This window comes from Trichechus manatus, unplaced genomic scaffold (assembly GCF_000243295.1).
Source record: "Trichechus manatus latirostris isolate Lorelei unplaced genomic scaffold, TriManLat1.0 scaffold00033, whole genome shotgun sequence".
Classification (NCBI taxonomy): domain Eukaryota; kingdom Metazoa; phylum Chordata; class Mammalia; order Sirenia; family Trichechidae; genus Trichechus; species Trichechus manatus.
Window position 1 is genome coordinate 16520399 of NW_004443969.1, and position 21193 is coordinate 16541591.

General features: G+C 34.7%; 1 protein-coding gene across 1 annotated transcript in view; it reads right to left on the reverse strand.

Annotated features, from left to right (window-relative positions):
• Positions 1-21193, reverse strand: part of LRP1B (LDL receptor related protein 1B) — a 1771065-nt gene that overhangs the window by 1389407 nt on the left and 360465 nt on the right. Inside the window, exon 3 of the mRNA XM_004375116.1 lies at positions 17330-17467. Coding sequence (XP_004375173.1) covers positions 17330-17467 — 138 coding nt within the window. The remainder of the gene's footprint in view (positions 1-17329; positions 17468-21193) is intronic.

Below are 21193 nucleotides of genomic sequence, written 5' to 3' on the forward strand. Positions count from 1 at the left end.
AAAAAAAAAAAACAAGAAAGGCCCCCAAAGAAACAGCAAAAAAATAAAATAAAATAACCTGAAAAGAAATGCTCTCAGGGATCCCTCTGCACTTCTATGGAAGCCGAAGGGGAGTCTCCCTGCCACACAGCTCAGCCTGGCCAGAAAGGGCTCCCAACTCAAGAAAAGGAAAAGAAAACAAACGAACAATTCAAAACAAACAAACAAACAAAAGCCCCGGGATCCTACCAGCACGGCAGCCCAAACCGGGAAGCAGCTCCACACTCGAATGGAGCTCCACAGCCCCTCAGGAAGACGCAAAGAGGGCGCACGGAGCCAGGTACTTGAGCAAAGGGAGGGGGAGGTGGTGAGAGGCAAGTAAGAAGTCAAAAGAAGCAGAAAAAAAAAAGCAACACTAGCAGCCAACAAATGGCACTCAGAGAGCCAGCTAGTGCGGGCTCGTATTTCTGGACAAGAGACTGTGTCCGTGAGAAGCAGAGGGGGCCGAGTGTGGGTGAAGAAGGGTAGAGAGTGGGAAAGCGTATATCACAAATTACTGGCACGCTGCAGCCCCTCAGGAAGAAGCAAAGATGACACATGGAGCGTGGTACTTGAGCTAAAGGAGGGGGATGTGGGGAGAGGCAAGGAAGAAATAAAAAGAAGCAGAAAAAAAGCAACACCAGCAGCCAACAAATGGTACTCAGAGAGTCACCCGTTCGGTTGTGTGGAATCCAAGCAGTCGCTGTTTCCTGGTCAAGAGACTGTGGCCGTGGGAAGCAGAGGAGGCCAAGTCGGGGTGAAGAAGGGTGGGGGGTGGGAAAGCGTATATCGCCAATTACCAGTTATTTTGTCTCCTGCTGGATGCTTGGTGAGGCTGCTTTCTCGTACCCCCCATTTGCTGGCTGAGTTCTTTATCTCTTCATTTGATGTTTTGGGGTTTCGGGATTGTTGTATTCTCTGTTCATCTTAGTTTTTCGGATCTTTGCTGTGGAGAGACGGCGTGGTGCTTCTGCCTAGAGCGCCATGTTTCCGGAAGTCCAATAAAGTATTTCTATCAGTGCTCTGACCACATTAGTTAATAATTATCTGCTAATGAGTTGTGTCCACACAACAGTGGCTAGGAACCATCTGGATATTCCCAGAACCCAGTATAGTGACTAGCATATATTTGATATTCACCAAAAATTTATGAAATGGGAAAACAAAATTAAAAAAAAACGAAGTAACTACGTTTTCAAAGACTGATTCTATTAATAACATGAAAATAGTATAGATATGCAACTCTGAAGAAAACAAGTCTCCAAAACACCAAAGGCCAAGAAGAAAGTGACCGTAAGTGATGACTGACCCATGAAACCATTTCTGAGCATGCATTTAAATAAGTATTTTCATACAATAACTTTCTTCTACACTCTCCTGTTTTGAAGACATGATCCTATCTTTCTAGGTTTATTCTGATTTAAAAACAAGTTGGTGTCCATTTGATTCCAACTCACAGCGACCATGTGTCACAGTAGATCTGTGCTCTAAGGTGTTGCATTTTGTTTTATTTTTCATGATTTTTAAACTTTTTAAAAAATTGTAAATATATATGTAACAAAAGATTTGATATTTCAACAATCTTCCCATGTGCAGTTCAGTGTCATTGATTATGTTCATTGTGTCATTCACCCATTATCCTTACGTATTCTCAAGTTATACCATTATCCTTAACAGAATCTCGGTGTCCCCTAAGAGTTGAATCCCCCATTCTCCCTCCTGCCCACCTCTGGTAATCACTAATAAACTAGATCCCCAGGTATCTCTTCCAAGGTGCCTCTGGATAGACTTGAGCCACCAATCTTTCAATTAGCAGTGCAGCGAGCGAGTGATAGAGCATGTTAACCGTTTGCACCACTTAGAAACTCCAGCTTTAATTTAATTCTTTTTAACTGAAGACACTGTTTTCATCATCTAACTACAAAGGTGATATAAGGTTACTGGAGTGAATAATTGCTTTGTCATCATACAAAATAACTGACTTTGAGTTAACTTTGGAAATTATCCTCTATTAAGCTATTTATTCTTTACGTAGACCAGGTTAATCTCCTGCATTCACAACACGAAAACGTAATGCTCATTTTACCATTTTCCTGCTCTTTGGTTGTTAACCTCACTGTAACTTTACAGTCTTCAGAACCAATTTATCAGGTTTCAAATCTGCTTTAATAAAGTTTATATAAATCAATTTCCCCCATAAAGCCTTCTCTATACATATTACATGCTCTCTTATTTGCTAGATCATCTATGAATACATATTTCGTTTATAGTTTTTTGTCTATTCTATCAATTGTGATTATATTAATGATACCTTATCTAGTCTATATTACTAAATTAAACTTCCACAGGGGTAGTGTTAAAACAATTCTAATTTAATTCCAATAGTATCTAAAACTGAACATTTATTTGATTTTTAAACACATTGATTCAATTATAGCTTCATAACTAATCTTAATTCAAATATATTATCTTCCTGTGATATGATAAGAACAAGGGAAAATACCTCATTTCTTCCTGACACCTCTCAAATGAAATAAGCCTTTACACACCAAAAAAAATAGAAAGTTTAAGTTTCTGTACCATGCTTTGTTTATTAGTATATTAGAAGTAACTCTATGCCAATGCTAATAATATAATCATTTGTCCAATTAAAACGCGAGTGAACAACTAACATAATGTAAAATATATGAATGGCTACTACAGAATAAACTATACTAAACATTGATAGCAACATGCTCTATAATAAAAATGTATATTTTAATTTCTTTTTAAGGAGTTAGGAAACTTTTCTGATTCGATTTTTCAGTTCCAACTTTATTTAGATTGGAGTGGAGATGAATATCTAACTGTATTGAGTAAATATGAGGAGAGCACCTTTTCATGACCTCATAAGGAGAGTCAGATGAGCCTTTGTTTAATAGTCTACATTAGTAAATTTATGTTGGAAACCCTTGGGCATTTCTTGCTTAGAATAGTATTGCCCCATTGTATGTAGTACATTGGTTGCATGCAGTAAAGTAAAACATCAAAGAATGGTACCCCACCAAGTGAAGTAAGGGATAATTGCCTCTTCCAAAGAATGATTACATATTCCATGTGTATCTGAATAGCAAAGCATTGTTATAGTTTAGTACATTGGAAATATTTATATTTCCTTTGGGAAGTATTTTTCACAGAAAACTATTACATGTCAAAAATCATAACTAACAAAACAGAAAACTGTTGAAAAGGGGGGAAAATACATTGGTAGATTAAATACACTTTGGGAAAAACAATCTAACGACTAAGTATCCAAGAAATTAGATTTCAACAAAGATAGTTTAACCAGGAAACAAACAAACAACGTCCTTTGATGATCGTAAGGAATGTCTTCTGTATCTTTGTTTTTTTTGTTTTGTTTTGTTTTGTTTTACCTGACAGCACCATTTTTTTCCCTCCCACAGTAATTGTTTTTATTAAAGCAGTGAAGACAATAATATATGAAATACTTTTAGGATCCAATCCATGTTTTAATATGTGTGCCTCAAGTTTTTTTTCTGATTTTTGGGGCTTTGTAACCCAGTGTAATGTATAAGCTAGAAATAAAACATTTTCAGTTTGTCAGATATTGCTGTTTGTCAGTTCAGTAACATTTGTGTCAATTCCAGACTCTTAAAAGATATGAGCTGTTAATGCAAAAAAAAGCAACACTGTTCTGGCTGTTTAACCTGCACAAATCTTCCTAACAGAGTCCCTAGTGAAAAAGACCTTTAGTTTCCGCCTAAGAGTTCCTCTCTCCTCATCTGCCCGCCCAAACGCAAAGCTCAGTATCACACTAATGTAGGTTTACCCATTGTTAAAAATAAGAAAAAGTATCAGTGAGTTGTATGTATAGAGAATTTTGTACAATCACTAACTTTTCTCTCTGATTTTGATTTTTCCAAGCATATAAAAAGGAGCTCTGGTGGTGCAGTGGTTAAGCACTCGGCTACTAACCAAAAGGTGGGCAGTACAAACTCACCAGCTGCTCCCCGGGAGAAAGACATGGCAGTCTGCTTCCATAAAGATTACAGCCTTGGAAGCCCTATGGGGCTATTCTACTCTGTCCTGTAGAGTCTCTTTGAATTAGAATCAACGTGATGGCCAAGGATTTTTTTTTTTTTTTAAGCACATACGATTCTTTATCCTTCTCTTCTCTGAGGCAGCGTGGATTTTAGATTTAATTGTAATGAGTATAAAATGAGACTGTGCATTCTATGCTATATGTTGTTTTTGCTGTGACTTTGTATTGAGATCTAGTTCAAAGTCTATATAATAATAGCTACATTCTAGAATCACGTGGTAAAACCGTTTTCTTCGATTGGATCTCACAATTAGAAATTGATTTGGGGGTGTAAAAATGATAAAATTATTCACCTGATGGAATTTGGAATTCAAAGGAAAACTCATTAAAAGACTCGTCCAAAAAAAAATCAATAACAACAACAACAAAAAAGTTTGAGGGTATATTTGTGTGGTTGGAGAAATTCAGTAGCCTTAGCAAAGCAAAACAAAACAAAATAGAAAATCTACCATCAGAGGAAGAATAAGATCTCAAAGTAATTTACTATGGCTTGGCATTCTCAAAGTGCCAGATAAAATAACAAAAACTGTATACACAGTGACAATCTACATAGTAAAAATAAATAATAAAATAGTGTTGGTTGCCCAGAGATGTGAAATAAAAGGTTTTGAAATTCAGACAGTTTTTTATTTAATTTTTAAATCTCAAGTATAAGCCTAACTTTGAAGCATAAAAATGAGAAAATAAAGGCTAAAAAAGATGAGATATGGGGTAGGGAGAGGAAGAAAGAAGGGCACATGGAGGGAAAGAAAAAAAGGGGACAATAAGAGAGGGGAAGGTAGATGGCTAGGTCTCCCTCCCTCTAAAAAGACTACATTAATCTAGGATTTTTTTTCAGTTAACAACCAGGTTTCACTGGCTCCCCAGAAACTCTACAGATATCAGTCTGGATATATGAGAGTATGTTGTTACAGCACAGTGTGACCTTTCTCTTACACTTCCCAGTTGTATTGGATGGTTTTATTAATTTACACGACTTTACACCTGGAAGGAGTCTTAGCTGTCCAAAGAACACATTTTACTGGTGATCAAAGCAACAAAGCTAGTAAATGACCAGCTCCGACTTTCCATTAGACTCATTCCATAGAATTTATCAAACGATGTCAGACTGCAATACCTATCTGCTGAGTAATCTACTAGTTACTATATTAGAGCCTGTGTGGCATAAACTTCTGTTGCTGTTAGTTGCTATCCTGTGTACTCATGGCTACCAAATATCTATTATCCACTTCTTCCAAATTTGATTTTCTTGAGGCACTATATGCTCACTTGCAAAACTACGTCTCCCAGTATTTCAAGCAAATATAGGGGGCTGTGTGTTAAAATTTTGGTCAATAGGATAAAGGTAGAAATGTTAGGGTTAGGTTTCCGGAAAAGCTACTTAAGAAGGAGGATGACTTGCTTGGTATGGATATTTTATCCTTTCCCTTTCCTCCTGGAATTTGGATATGATGTTTGGAGCTACAATAGTAGTATTTTGACCACTAGGCTACCTCAAGGGTGGAAGCCAAGTAATAAGAATGACAGAGTGGAAATACAGAAGGACTCTAGGATATGGATATCATAAAATCACCTTAATTGCCATGGATATTTACTTCTGGACACTTTCTTTTACATGAGATAAAAATAAACCTCATTCTCTCTATTTTGTTTTATTTAAGAAGTCATTTTTAGGTCTCTGTTATTCATAGCCAAACACAATGTCTAATTGATGTGATAGAGTGAACATCCTTTGCTTCATAGTGAAATCCTAGAGGCAAGCAGTAGAGGACACCACTGAGTTGGCTGGTAGAACTCCAAAAAGGTCTACTTATAGATGTATAAAACCTGGTGGGGCCCCTACCCCAGAAGAGACACTAAATGCTATATAAAAAGAAAAAAAATTAAAGAGGAATTATAGTAGATAAGAGCTCTGACATCCAATTACAGTGGATACTAGTCAGATACTTAATAAACTGTGTCTGGGTTACTTGAGGAGCGGAGTTTAGAACTTTGGAGATTTTGAAAATTTAAGGCTATCTAGAAAAGTGCAAGAAAATGTAGTTAAGCTACAGGAATATAGAATCTGTTGGAGGGAAAAAGTTAAAAAGTGAGAGAGCATGGAGAATTTCACACTATAAAATGCAAATACTTCCTTACAGTACAAATTAGTAAGCATTGAATGTGTTCCTAAAAATGGTTGTTAGACTTTCTCTCCCTGGAGGCCTTCCAAACAGGGTAGATAACAATCTGTCTAGGGGAGTTTGGGTTCAGTCCAGCCTCAAGGCAGATGGATGGACTGGATGACCTCTGAAAGTCCCTTCTGGCCCTATTATCCTACAATTCTATTTCACACTGAGAGAAAGTTATTGCTGCTTCTCTGTTTGTAGTTATAGTCATTGAGGAAACCTCTGCTTTCCTTCTGTATGTTGCATATATTTCTGGTAAATAAGAAACAGAAACTGAAAGGAGAAAATCACTTTAGGCAAAATGCAGAGTGAATCTTCATGACAAAAAGCACATTGTTTGTTTGAGGCCAATAATTCCGGCACACTGTGTAGCACAATTTACCCCGTAAGTTTCTCTGCAAAATAGTCACAGGCACTTTTGCATGTTATCACTCTCTCATTGTCGCCTGTTTGCCTTCCCTGCCCAACCAATTGTGTCCTTGTAGAGAAATGACTGGGGTGAGAGTTAAATGTATTTTTCTTTAGGTGGTTCCAGTCTATTAAGTTTATAAAATGTATGCATAAGGGAAAAAAAAAAATGAATTAAGCCAAAGCACATTTGCATTGAAAATCTCATCTCAAAAGTTAAGTTATACCATATTAGGCAAGATTACTAGGATTTGAACCCAAATATATTTCTCCTAGTTCTACACATTCTGCTTTTTGGAACTAATTTATAAAGGTAGGATACAGACCTGACACACTGAGAAGGAACTGGAAGTCGTTTCTCAGAGTGGGACCTAGCAGTCAAAGAGAGAGCATGACTAGTAGAAACATCTTACTCTGATTTTCGACACAGGAGCAAATGCACGGAAACATAGATGAAAAACATTAAAAAAAAAAAAAAAAGTATTTTTTTTAATTCCCTGAGATCATTATGGTGGATATCCAATAGATATAGGCTAGAAAAAATTAATAACATATATAATATAAATTTATATATATTTTATATGTAATAAATATTGATATAATTCTATATAAATTACATATTTAGAATAAAGAGGATTTTATGCTTATAAATATTTTTCTCCAAACATCTGGGAGCCCTCTAAAATAATATTTAATTGACCTAACTCCTAACTGAAAATTAGACTGTTTAGATTCTTGTGCTTCTGCTCTGAGAATACTGGACCATTCTCTGAGCCATTTATTGAACTGTATAGATTTTTTTTTCTTGGCACTCCCTGGTTTCTTACCTGTAGTCTAAGTGGGAACACACCGTGTATTTCAGCTAATGGAACTGAAAAGTGCTCTTTGGGCTTGTCCTTTCCATTCTCCTTACATTTAACACTTAAGCCTTGGCTCACAGTCACATTGACCTAATTTAGAAGAAGCTCAGAGAGCAGGGTGATCTCAGTTTGAATTGCACATTATGGTTTCTATAACCACAGTGAGTTGGACCAGTTCCACAATCCCTTGTGGCAAAGAGAGGTCAATAATTTGATTTCATGCTTTCACTCACAAGCCTAATGAATGGGGAGTCAGAATGCAAGTTTTCAGTTAATGCAAATAAACTTGGTGGTTTATTTTTCCTCGAAGTTTAATCTTTAATTAAGAGTGTCTTGTGTCTAAGCTCCAATATGAAGAAAGTAGGGGGAAACTTAAAATATGCATGCATACTACTCTGTATCTCCACAAGAGTAGAAAAATAATGAAATCTTTGATTTGACTATGAAGGGAGTAATTGTAGTGAGCTTGGACATCACCAATTTCACAGCTATTTCATTTTTCTAAACATCACTTAATATATTGAGATATTCAGTTACAATGGCATTAATACAGATGTGATTCAGTGGAATACTACTTACTATATAAGTGATAACAACGGATTAGAGAAAAGGCAACAGAAAGAAAGTTTTTCTGTAATTTCTAATAGATTTGAAACTCACAATGGCTGAAAGGTAGGAAAATCTTATGATATCTTCTACAGAATTCTGTAAGACTTACTAGAATTACAGATTGGGCTCAACAAATCTCAAATCTAAATATTTATTGGTTACTTCTCATTGGAATGATATAATATTTTTTTTCTTCTTCAAAATTTAAACTTTCTTTACTGAATGACCTTGAGAAGTCTCTTGTTATTCCCTTCTGATCCCATTTTGAAAGTTGAACTCCCAAAGATTGTTTTCTTTTCACTTCCTATTAATGCTAGTACAGATCTACTTCATAGAGTTAAAATGAGCTTCTCCATTTCCCTTCCACATCCTTTACCTAACGAAAGTACTGATTTTTCTCAAGGGGATAGAGTGAAGAGTTAGATTGAGACATTCAATTCTGCAAGCTGGTTATATGGTTTTTCAGCTTGTTGTTCACTCAGCACATTTCCTTCTGTTCCATCAGTTAATAAAACTGACAGGGAATATATAGTTGGTGCAAAAATGTCTTTCAGTTGATTTTCTACAAGCCATCTTGTCACTTTGAGAAGGGGTCAGGAAGCATACTGAAGCATAACAATTGTATGCACTTTTCTGAGTTGATATGTTAAGCCCCAGTAGTCAAAACTGGCAAATGAAATCTCAAGGTCACAGTGTTTAAACTTTGCCCTCAAACCAATATCTGTGTGACTCTTGGGGATGCCATTCAACGTCAACTACCTGCTTTAATTCCCTGCTTTTGTAAATATCAAGTTGCTGGTGTCAAAGACCAAATAATGAATTATAAGGGATTTAGTCTCACATTTGAGGATGAGTAGAGAGTAGAGTGACAGTTTGTTATAATTTTTACTTTTGAATAATATTGAAATAGTCATAAATTTTTCAAAGTTGAATAATATTGAAAGTCATATATTTTCCAAAGTTAAGGTATGAGAGGGCAAAAGTTAGTCATCCTCTAACAAGGTAGTATTTTAGTAGCTTAAAATAGTATATTAAACCCATTGCCTTCGAGTACATTCTGGCCCACAGAGACCCTATATATCTGCCAAATTCCTAAAAAAAGAAATTCACTTAATATAGCTCCCCCATGCCATCTAATTTGGTTTTTCACTTGCATGAACTACATCTAAGTGACACATTGAAGAATGCTAACATGCCTTGATTCAGGAGCAAATCAAATGTGAAGGGACATATGATTATTTATGTCAATAATTTTTATGATTATAATAGTAACCAAACCAAACTTATAGCTGTCGAGTTGATCCTGACTCATAGTGACCCTGTAAGACAGTAGAACTGCCCCATAGGGTTTCCAAGGAGTGGCTGGTGGATTCAAACTGCCAACATTTTGATTAACAGCTGAGCTCTTAACTACTGCACCACCATGGCTCCGTGATTATAATAATATACATATTTATTTTCTAAGAATAAACAACATAACTGGCTACATGTATGCAACAATTCATCTCCATACGCTTAATATTAAAACAATACCATATAACAACCTTACAACAATACTGAGAATATATCCTCCTATCATTTTTTTATTCTCTTGCTTGTCACAGTTTTATGCAATGCATTTTAAGTGGCTCAAACTACATTCTTATTCTAACCCCTATATATCTATTTCTAAGTATTTTTCTTTTCTTTTTTTTTTTTTTTCAGCTTCAAACACATTACTCTCCACTTAGGACTCTATGCTTCAGCCTTAATGAAGAGCTTAGAGCTCTCTGAGAAGACAGTGCTTTCTCATGCACTTGTGCCTCTGTACACGCAGTTCCCTATTTTTGGAATGTTCTTCCTGCCCTGATTTGCCTATCTAACTCTTAAAGTGAGACAGGTATTAAATATCAGTTCTCTAGAGTAATCTTCCCTCATCCCCTCAGACAAAATTAGATGCTCTTCATTTTATTCTTCCTCAGTAATTTTTACCCACCTCCACTGTGGCATGTGAATTTCATGACAGCAGTAAACAGGACTCTGAATTTCTAGTGTTTAGGTAAGTGCCTGCAATACTGGCAGTGCACAAGGTAAGTTTACAGAATTTAATGAGTGAATTGAATATAGGGAAACATTTATAGATTCTCTATTGTCACGTTTTAAAAATTCATTTTGGTCCCACACCAATTATTATTTTTCACAATCCAGTCTTTGTTTTCCTCATATCAGGAAGGGGAGCGTGAGGGAAAGATTCAGATAAATAGTGAGCCCCATGGTCCATGAATATTCATACATGTTAATGATGACAAAAGTGGTGGAAATACTAATGTATCTTTTCTTGGGATGGATAGCTGAGCATGGTGAACCTCAGTTCTCTGGCTTTTTGTGGTTTCACATAGGCCTTCTATCTAAGGAGTTGTTATGTTTGGGGAATAGACAAACTCCTATTAGGAGATGCTTATACCAAGGAGTAAAGCTTCACATTAAAACGATTGATATCTCTTCTCCTACAGACATCAGGTGGCCGAACAGAATAAACGTTCTATTGGGGTGACTTCATGTGTATGTATACATGCTTTTTTACTTGTATTTATTTAAAATTCAAATTAACTGAAAATAGAGTATATTTCAAATATAATTGAAGGCCCAGAACGTACTAATATTCCCATTTAAGGATAAAGATTGGATTGAAAAATATGGAAATAGTATAAGTTATTTTGAAACCACCTTTATCTGGGAAGAAAAACTGATACAGAATCTGAACTGATGTTTTAAGGCAGAATATCTCTCCTTTAATTTAAATCTTTCTATCGTTGATCATTTTAAAGTGAATAATAAGTCTGTGTACCAGTTTTCTTTTTTTATAAACCCACTCCTCACTTACTGACATGTTAGGTTCCAAAGACCAGGTTGTTATGCAAAAAACAGCATGGGTGAAAATGGAAGATGACCACATCAGATCACAAAAGGGAGGATGACTACATCATTCCAAACCAAAAAACAAAACCTACTGCTGTTGAGTCGATTCTGACTCATAGTGATCCTACAGGACAGAGTAGAACCAACCCATAGGGTTTCCAAGGCTATAATCTTTATGGAAGCAGACTGCCAGGCTGGTGGGTTTGAACAGCCAACCTTTTGGTTAGCAGCTAAGCACTTAATCACTATGCCACCAGGGCTCCACATCATTACATAACTGCCAAGCTACATCCTTATATAACTGCCAAACCACTGAGAATCATGGCCCAGCCAAGTTGACACATAACCTTAACCATCATAGCCAGCGTCACTCTTGCCTTGTACCTCGGCTTTTGTTACTGCCAGACATACATTGTTAATACGCAAAATAGACAGTGGATTTTTTTTTACTATTGTCATAAATGTGAAATGTTGGATAATGAGATAGTCGATAAAATACTTAAAATTTTTTTCCATATTGTTTTTCTTGAAAATTATTTTGTTTGGCGTCAGAAATACTAATTCAGTGTAGTATCAAATATGTAGATCTGGTACAAAAGGATTTGAACCAAAAGAACAATAAACAATTTTTGATTAACTTCTGGAGGATACATTTGAGCCACAATACAGAGCCAAATCACTTAGTCATCCTTTCCCTAGAGGTATACAGTTGATTAGTTAGCTATCTCTAGAAGTCAAAATATTCAAACAGGTTGAAACTTCAATTTCAAGTCTCTTCAGCAGGATTAGTTTTAAGTTATATCTGCTAAATCAGTGTTAAGAAGACAGTTAACTCTGAAAAAGCATTTTTCTTATTAAACAGAATTTATAAAACTAACACCTTGAAAAACGAATATACATATATACGAATATTTGTGTATGTAATGTGTACATACACACACACAAACTTAAAAGAGTGCACAATCTGAATCTCATGCTGATGTCACTTGTCAGTATAGACAAATCTCTGTAATAGACTTTCAAAAGGATGATACATTTGTAGAAAACCTATCCTTTCTAGGAATTGTTATGTGGCTTCTGTGAAGTATTAAACGTGGTCCTGGAATCAGCCAGTGTCCAAACTAACTCAATTTTTTAAACGAATCTCTTTTGAGAGAAAATGTTTACACCTAAGATAGATTTGAGACTAGCAGATCAGCACCGTAGCACAACTCTTAACACAAAGACAAGAATATTGCAGGGATCTGCTCTGAACTTGGATGAGCTCTACTAATCAAAAGTGGTCTGAACACACAAACCCAAGCCCTTCTGGCTAATTCCACTTGTTTGTTTTCTAGCTCTAGGCTTATTGATGTTTCAAGTCACTTGAGCACACACTGGTGTGCTCCCTTGCTTTAACTTTAATGTTGCTGACAGATACACTTTCTGTAACATTGCTTGCAATTATAAACATCTCCATTCCTTTGTTTTGGATTCTATATGCTGAAATTCCCCCTTTTAGCATAATAAACTGAATGTATTTTAGAAGGACATTAGTACTGGTTTTCAATGCATACTTTTAAAATGAGAATAGGATAAGCTCCATGAATACAATAAAGGGAAATTAAGAATAACAAAGTAATCTAAATTTACTCATCTTCCTCATCATCTTTACCACCTCCCTGCCTTCCTCCCACCCTTCCTTTCTTGTAACTACAAGCAAGTCTTCTTCACTCTGAAATCAATGTTATAACTGCTAAGGAAACAACCAGATATGATAAAACATTTTCTTTCAGGACGACTGAAAAAATGAAGTTCTGAATATCTGAGCTAAGAATTAGCTTCTAGATAAATCAATTACTTTTTGGAAAATTTACTATACATATGAAATTTAAGCAAGAAGTTTTAAGCATTATTAACTTTCGTATGGTGAGTCATTACCAATTATAAAAGCTTCCGTTTACTTTTGTGCATTTTGAGAAAGCCTTTAATTTCTAAACTGCCCCCCAGGCATTTTTAGTACTTTCTTACATGATTTTAGTTTTATAAATAGAAATATAAAAGAATAAAACTACTATATAAAATTCTAAATATCATAAACTGGTATCTAAAATAAATATACTAGAACTACTGACAATAGAAATTGTGGGTGATAGAAAAAATGTAATTGTACATATTAGGAAGGCTGTATTCCAACTGTCAAGAAAAGTAAAATAATAAACTGGAATTTAAAATTATAAATATTCATTATTTCAAGGAGTTAGGTATTACACATGACAATCTATTTTTTTTTTTTTATTTTGAGTCCCTGATCAAATACACCTATTAAATATATTATGTAGTCAGAATCATGTAAGAACAGGTTTAGAATAGAAGAGAGAGAAATCAGAAAAGATGAGAATGTGTGTGTGCATTTGTGAGTTATGATCACGGGCTTTTCTGATGTCAGAGTTTTATTCCCTAATCAGTTTTAGTAAGTACTTTACACACTGTATCTCCTTAGATTTAAAAGGACATTGGAAGGTTTACTGGAAAACTATCACATAGATTATATAATCAGTTTTTCTAGTGACACAGAAGATATAGTCCCTTTTTGCAGTGACTCAAAGAGTCCTTATATACTTACAACAGAGTAAGAACAGAAAGTGCTACAGTGACTGCCATTTCCTTGCACATTTTAATGTATTAGCATTTTTCACTGCAAATGCACTGCAAAAATTAAACTTGGGTTGAATTTTAAAAAGGGCTTCCCGTGTTTATTTTCACTTTAAATTTTAACACAATCAATTATCTTAAGAATGTTACATGTTAAAAGAGTCTTTTGATAGATCTGAGTCAATATGGTCTTTACTAGCTAAATTGGTTCACTTCTTCTAGCATTTTTGGTAAGGCTGTGAGGAGTTCTGTAGGAATATGCTGGATTGAGAGACCTTGTACTTTATAGAACATATTTCCATTGCTCATGCAATTAGATATGGTGTCGTTACCACCAATATGAAATACTGTGTAGGAAGAGATGAAATTTTCTAAAATATAATGTCGTAATTTTGATAGTTCTTATTATAAAATTTATATAAGCACATTCCTATATACAAGTACACCTATATGCAAAAATCCATTTTTCTTTCTTCAAATGGAGCTAAATTATGGAGATTAAAATATCACTGTTATAGAAAATCATTAATAATAGATATCTTTCCATTACCTTCACCAAAAAGAAATTGATTTTTCTAGGAAGCATTCAGAAAACAATTCAGTTGATATAAACACAGTCCCTAAGACCAGAATATCACCTCTAAAATGTTAAACTTTTCCTCTTATTAATTTTCATAAAGGTACAAATATACCACCAAATGTACTTTGGATCCTTTATTAGGAAAAAAAAAAAATCCATCTTTGAATCATGTTTTAGGCTAAACATATAATTATTTAAATTAGAGCGTGTTCTTAGAATACAATAGAATGGAAGTGATTGAAATGGAGGTGATTTAGACTAAATTGTTCTACAGAAGGAAAGCATTTCCAAACAGCAATATGATGTTTGAATTAATTTGTTCTCTTTCTTTGTTGTATGTCTATAGTGGATGAGAAAGTTCATTAGAGACTTGAGAGGGATTGTGTCTAATTAAGTCATCAGAAAACACTTTTTCATTGAGTGTGACCACACGCAATTAGGAACAATTTTAAAGATTGAAAAGTAGACTGAGTTCCAGTGATACAGCATTGCCTACAGTCAATCATCTCTTCTCATTAAAAACAAGCCCTAGATATGTGGTAAATAAATCTGATAACAACCAAAACATTTGTGTTTTGGCTGTTTTCAGGGGCATTGTATAAGACCAAGCATGCATAACGACGTTTCTGAGTTTTCTTTTTCAGTGCAGATATATTTTGTTTAACCACTGACTCTGGAATGACTGTTCTTTCAGTCACCTTGATACTATTATTGTATGTAGTGTACAAGGTCACAGAATTAGGTGTAAAACCCTGCATGGTGTAAATACATAGTAAGTTGAAATCTGAATATACTTCTTGTTACTTCTATGTCTATCCCAGGTCATAATGAATAGGTACTTAGATCTTTTAAGATACTTTGATGAAAAATAGAAATTTTTTTGAGAAAGAAGATGGTACAATTAACCTGCTACGGGTAAATTAAGAAAGAAAAAAAAAGTTGTCACTCATGATAAAGGAATGAAACTCGAAACAGAAAGCTGAATTAGAACAGGAGAAAAGAGCATAAACAATCACATACTTTAAATCTATCCCAATTTAAAGCATATGCTGCTATTTTCAATCATTAAGATAAATTTTAACACCATTTTGTTTTTGTTCAAAATGTTTTAATTTGAATCCTCTGCTTTAACTATAACATATCCCTGCATTTATTAGATCACAAACTCTAAACTTTATTAGAAAACTCTAGGATATATTTTTGTATGATCCATAGAACTGAAATGTGTGTAAGATATTAAATTTGTGTAATCACCAATGAGGAAGTATTTGGTAATGCAACTCTTACACTTTTAGAAGCTTATTCACACATATCTATCTGAAAAGTTATTTTTTAATAGAACAAGAATCCTAAATAATAATTGAAGTAGATTGAACTACTCTTAGAAAATATAATTTCTGAAAAGAAAATTAATTTAATTCCCATCACTTTACATTCAGTACTTCCATTAATATCATTCTGTTTTAATATATCATAACAAAAATATAGCAAATATTAAAAATTAAATACACCATAAATATACTGTTATTATAAAAAATAAGATACATCACAAAGCCTCCTAAATAAAAATAAAATACCTTAAGTCACTATTATCACACGTATTTATAACCGAAACTAAGACTCTGCTGGCTCGTTTATGTGAATCTGTCAGTGTTCATGGCTAAGAATGGAAACTTAGACAAAGAAAGAACCTGCTGAAGACTTAACTTCCATCTCTGAATTTGCCCAGCGTCAGATAATTAGACATCCCTTTTAAAGAGGGAAAAGACCTAGTGACCCAGGTGATTTTATATAAGGTCTCTCAACATCCTCACTTCCTCAGGTTATCTTTGTGGGATTTATACTTTTTCTAACATATCTCTCCATCTTTGGTATTGAGTCAAGTTTACTTCAGCCAAGAGGTGAGAAACTGGTAGCCAGCAAGCCTGGTCAGGCCTCAGATAGGTTTGTTTGGCCTATACATTGTTGAACATAATATAAATATAAATACATATATATATACACACACATATATATATTTTAATGTAGTAACTGACATTAAACGAGTCTGAATATTCAAATCCAGATTTGGAGCTCCACCTGAAAAATTGGAGCTTCCAGTAATCCTGGAGTCTTTTTCCATACGGCAACAACTTGAGTGAGTCTCTCCAGAAACCAGATATGCATCTTCAATTTTCTACCGTCCCCTCTATTCTGTATTGTCTTACTGTCACCCCCTGTTACTACTTGACATCTCGGCTACAATTTTCTTTGTGTTACACTAAGTCTGTGAGAATCGGAGATAGGGACCTCAGGTGCAAATATTTCTTTCCTGGCGCCATCTTGCAGCCTGATTCACTTGACTGATACCTTTATTCTGTACCCAGACCCAGGTGCTTATTTTGGTCCTGGACTTCTTCCTATGATCTTATATTTCTCAGTCTCAAATTCCCCCCAAACATAATTTTATTAAAATGCACCAGTTACAGTTAACTCTTTATTAATTTTTAGATTTAAAATTTCTCTCCCTCATATCATTAAGATACATATAAACATCGAAACCACTGTAAAATTTAGATGTTGATTTTTAAAAAGAAAGAAAATTAGAAGAAAGCTAATAGTACAACTTAATAGAAATTATATTAAAAAATAAATTTCCTGTGAATACATCCTACTAAAATGTTTAATTGCAGAGGTTTTACTTCAAAACCTTCTTGTTTAAGCAAAGGTTCAGAAGAAACAACTTTGTAAAACTGTATGATATCAATCTACTGTAACAAAGACTTCTCATTGTCCTTTGCTCCAAAAGTAGTTGTTTGTATGAAATATATAATTGTTTAAGAGCCCAACTTCAAAGCCTAAATGTGTTTCTTCTTCTGTGTTTTCCAATAAAACACAATAGTTGCAGCTTAAAATTCATACTGAATGTCTCTGGCGATAAAATTCATGCTTTCTCAATAATTGATAGATTATGGTTGAAAGGAAAGGCAGGTTATAGTTTCTCTTTGATCTTTCATTAAAAAACTATGCAAAATTTAATATTTCAGTTGCTTTGTTCAGCAAATGGACTCACCCCGGCAATGTACTCCTTCATCATACCCATCCGAGCAGTCTACAATGCCGTTGCACAGTTGAGATAAATGCACACATTTGTTCGTACCAAGGCAAGGAATGTGATTCAAGGGGCACTTGAATTCTATTTCTTCTGGACCTAAAATAAATATAAAATGGAACAGAATGGTGCATGTTAGCTTTGCTTTTTTAATGCTAAAACTGATAAGAATGAGTAATTACTAGCATTAGTTTACAAAACAAAACTAAAGAAAATATTACCACAGGATAGCTGGCAAATTCTTGGCAGACCTCTTGTAAAAATTATATAAACTATATATAAAAATATTATTAAAAAAAGGTTTTTGTGGAATTTAAATGAACTTGTGTCAAACTAAAAGTTATTTACTTTTAAACTGTTATTTGAGAATACAAAGAACAGCTAGTTATATTTTTTATTTAAAAAACAAAATTACTGAGCATCTATAATGCAGTAGAATTTGCTAAAGAGTCGGGAGGCAATGAGTTGAGTTTGCCTGCTGGTGGTAAGTGCACTTTGTACAATCATGTTTTTCAAGATAAACTTAAGTCAAAATATAAAGTCTTTCCTCCAAATGCGACAATTCTAAATCTTTATCAGACATCCAATTAGAAATTTTCTGTACTATTTAAATCTCAGATTGCTAATTCCCAAATCTTATCTGCACTTCTACAGACCATTTCCACATTCCCCATATGATTTTTACTTTTACACAGCTCTCCTAAATCCAAAGCACAGTAATAACAATTTGACTACAATCATATATTAATCTGACATTGATTATTGCAAAGGCCGGGAATCTAGTTGCAAACACACTAAGGTTTTAATCACAGCTCTGTCAATCAGTCTGGGGAATTAATTTATTTAATAAACTGTGCATTAGGTTTTGTTTTTGTTTTTAATCTATAAAACTGGAATATCACTGAGCCTATCATGTAGGGTTGTTGTGAATGTGAACAAGTACTGAATGCTAAACACTGAGCACTGCGAGAAGCAAGCTAAGAGCAGGAATTCAACATATATTAATCATGTAAGTAAACACAGCATAGCATTTATTTATATTAGACTCTGGAGCCAGATCGTTGTTAGGTGCCATGGAGTCAGTTCCGACTCATAGTGACCTTATGTAGAAAACACTGCCTGGTCCCACACTATCCTCACAATTGTTGCTATGTTTGAGCTCATTGTTGTAGCTACTATGTTAATCCATCTCTTTGAGGGTTTTCCTCTTTTTCGCTGATCCTCTACTTTACCAAGCATGATGTCCTTCTCTCCTGTGGAGCCAGATTATTGGGTCCAAATTCTGGCTCCATCACTTATAAACTGAGTGATTTGGGCAAATTATGAAATGTCTCTGTGCTTCAGTTTCCCTAAATTTACAGGGTGGGTGTGAGGACTATATTAAAAGCTCTTAGAACACTGCCTGGCAAATATTAAATAAGTGTTTGCTGTTATCACAGCTAAGAAAAGATTCTGTTCCAAGAAGCCAAGTTGTTCTTTGGAGAACACTTATACCTCATTACTTTATTTTCTGCCTCAAGCCCCAAAAGGAGGGGGGGAAAAAAGGCTCAAAAATATCATAAGCTTTGCTTTCATTTAGTTGAGGCAAAACAATAATAATAATGAAAAAGTCAATCTGATATATTCTAGGATATGCAAAATTATGAGAACTGTGAAAATAATGATGTGATATAATTTGACAACAAAGAAAAAAAGAAAATCTAAATTACTACACAAACAAACCAAAAAAAAAAACTGGGGTCACCAAAAGTAAGGTATGATTTTCAAAATATAAATTATAGGTATATGTGATTTTTGTTTTATGCCAAAGGAACTTTCTCTCAACCGTTTATGTTTGGGGGATGTAAACATGTTTTTATGACGCAGCTTCACCAGCTGAAGCGTTGCCACTAACAGGTTTCTCTGTAGTTTTTCACATATATTTATACAATTACTGCTATACAAGGCTATTCATTTTGTCAAACACCTGTCACCCCAAATGCACAACTCATTTTACTGTAACATATCTCTGTAACTTGAGTATAAAATATTTCTAAAAATATACATTTAGTTCCATATATATATATATACACATATATATACATATTTATATAATTAAAGTACAAATACATACATTTACATCCAAATTACAGAGAGAAAAACAAGTGAAATACTTTTCACTGAGATTCCTTAGCTATTTAATCTTCCATTTATAAGATTAACATAAATTAATTTTAAAAATAAAATTAAAAGACAAATTAATTTTGAAAAACTATAAACTTCTAAGACCAACAATTACCAAGTAGTTATTTTAAAAACTAATTAGCTGATTCTTGGAGCCCTGGTGACACAGTGGGTAAGAGCTCGGCTGCTAGCCAAAAGATCTGCAGTTCAAATCCGCCAGCCGCTCCTTGGAAATTCTACAGGGCAGTTCTACTCTGTCCTCCTATAAAGCCACCATGAGTTGGAATCAACTCGATGGCAACAGGTTTGGTTTGATTTTTGGCTGATTCTTAAAATTTTAAATACATGTATCCGTGTATAAATGTCAAAGTAGTGTTTAAGCCAGTTGTAGTTAGACCTGTCTATAAAAATAACCTATAGAAATAATACCTTATAATTCTGGAAAATTTTACAGGTAGGTACGGGTGAGTTGGTTCTGACTCATAACAACCCTATGTACAACAGGATGAAACACTGCTCAGTCCTGTGTCATCCTCACAATCATTGCTGTGTTTGAGCCCATTGTTGCAACCACTATGTCAGTCCATTTCATAGAGGGTTTTCCTCTTTTTCCAGACTCTCTACCACGCATGATGTCCTTTTCTGGGGACTGCCTCCTCCTGATAACATGTCCAAAGTATGTGAGATGAAGTCTCACCATGCTTGCTTCTGCAGATCATTCTGGTCACACTTCCAAGACAGATTTTTTCGTTCTTCTGGCAGTCCATGGTATATACAATATTCTTCGCCAACACCATAATTCAAAGGTGTCAATTCTTCTTCAGTCTTCCTTATTGATTGTCCAGGTTTCACATGCATATGACACAATTGAAAATACCATGCTTGGGTCAGGCACACCTTAGTCCTCAAAGTGACGTGTTTGTTTTTTAACACTTTAAGACGTCTTTTGCAGCAGATTTGCCCAACGCAATATGTCCTTTGATTTCTTTACTGCTGCTTCCATGGACATTGATTATGGATCAAAATGACTCAGTAGTTCTTGTGAGAAAAAAAGATTTTTTAAATGATACGTGAGTCAGCTCAAATGAAAGTATGATTTATCATCTTTAATGTTGTCAGGTAGCTGATGAACATGATGCCAAACACCATACCCGTTGCCGTCGACTGATTACAACACATAGTGACACTCTAGGACAGAGCAGAGGGGCCCCATAGGGTTTCCGAGGCTGTAATCTTTACAAACGCAGATTTCCACATCTTCCTCCTGAGTGGAGCAGCTGGTAGGTTCAAACTGCAGAACTTTAGGTTAGCAGCTGAGCGCTTAACCACTGTGCCACTAGGGGTCCTTCCATGAACATGATAGTAGGAGTGAAATGAATATCTGGAGGCCAGTAGAGCACTACAAAATTTTAAAAAAAATAGCTACTTGCAAATTTTGAGAAAACAGGAAAAATGTTTGGATTTCTCAAAGGCAATATATGTAACTATTAGATTATTTCTAGAGGTAATGTAGAAACCAAAGAGAAGTTAGTTTGGGAGAACTAAATGTTTACTTGGCTTCTTTATAAGACTGGCACTATGGTCTTCCCATCTTTGATACATCCTCGGCTTGGATTCCACCATCACTGGGTAACCCATAGACAGCTAGAACATAGCTGGATG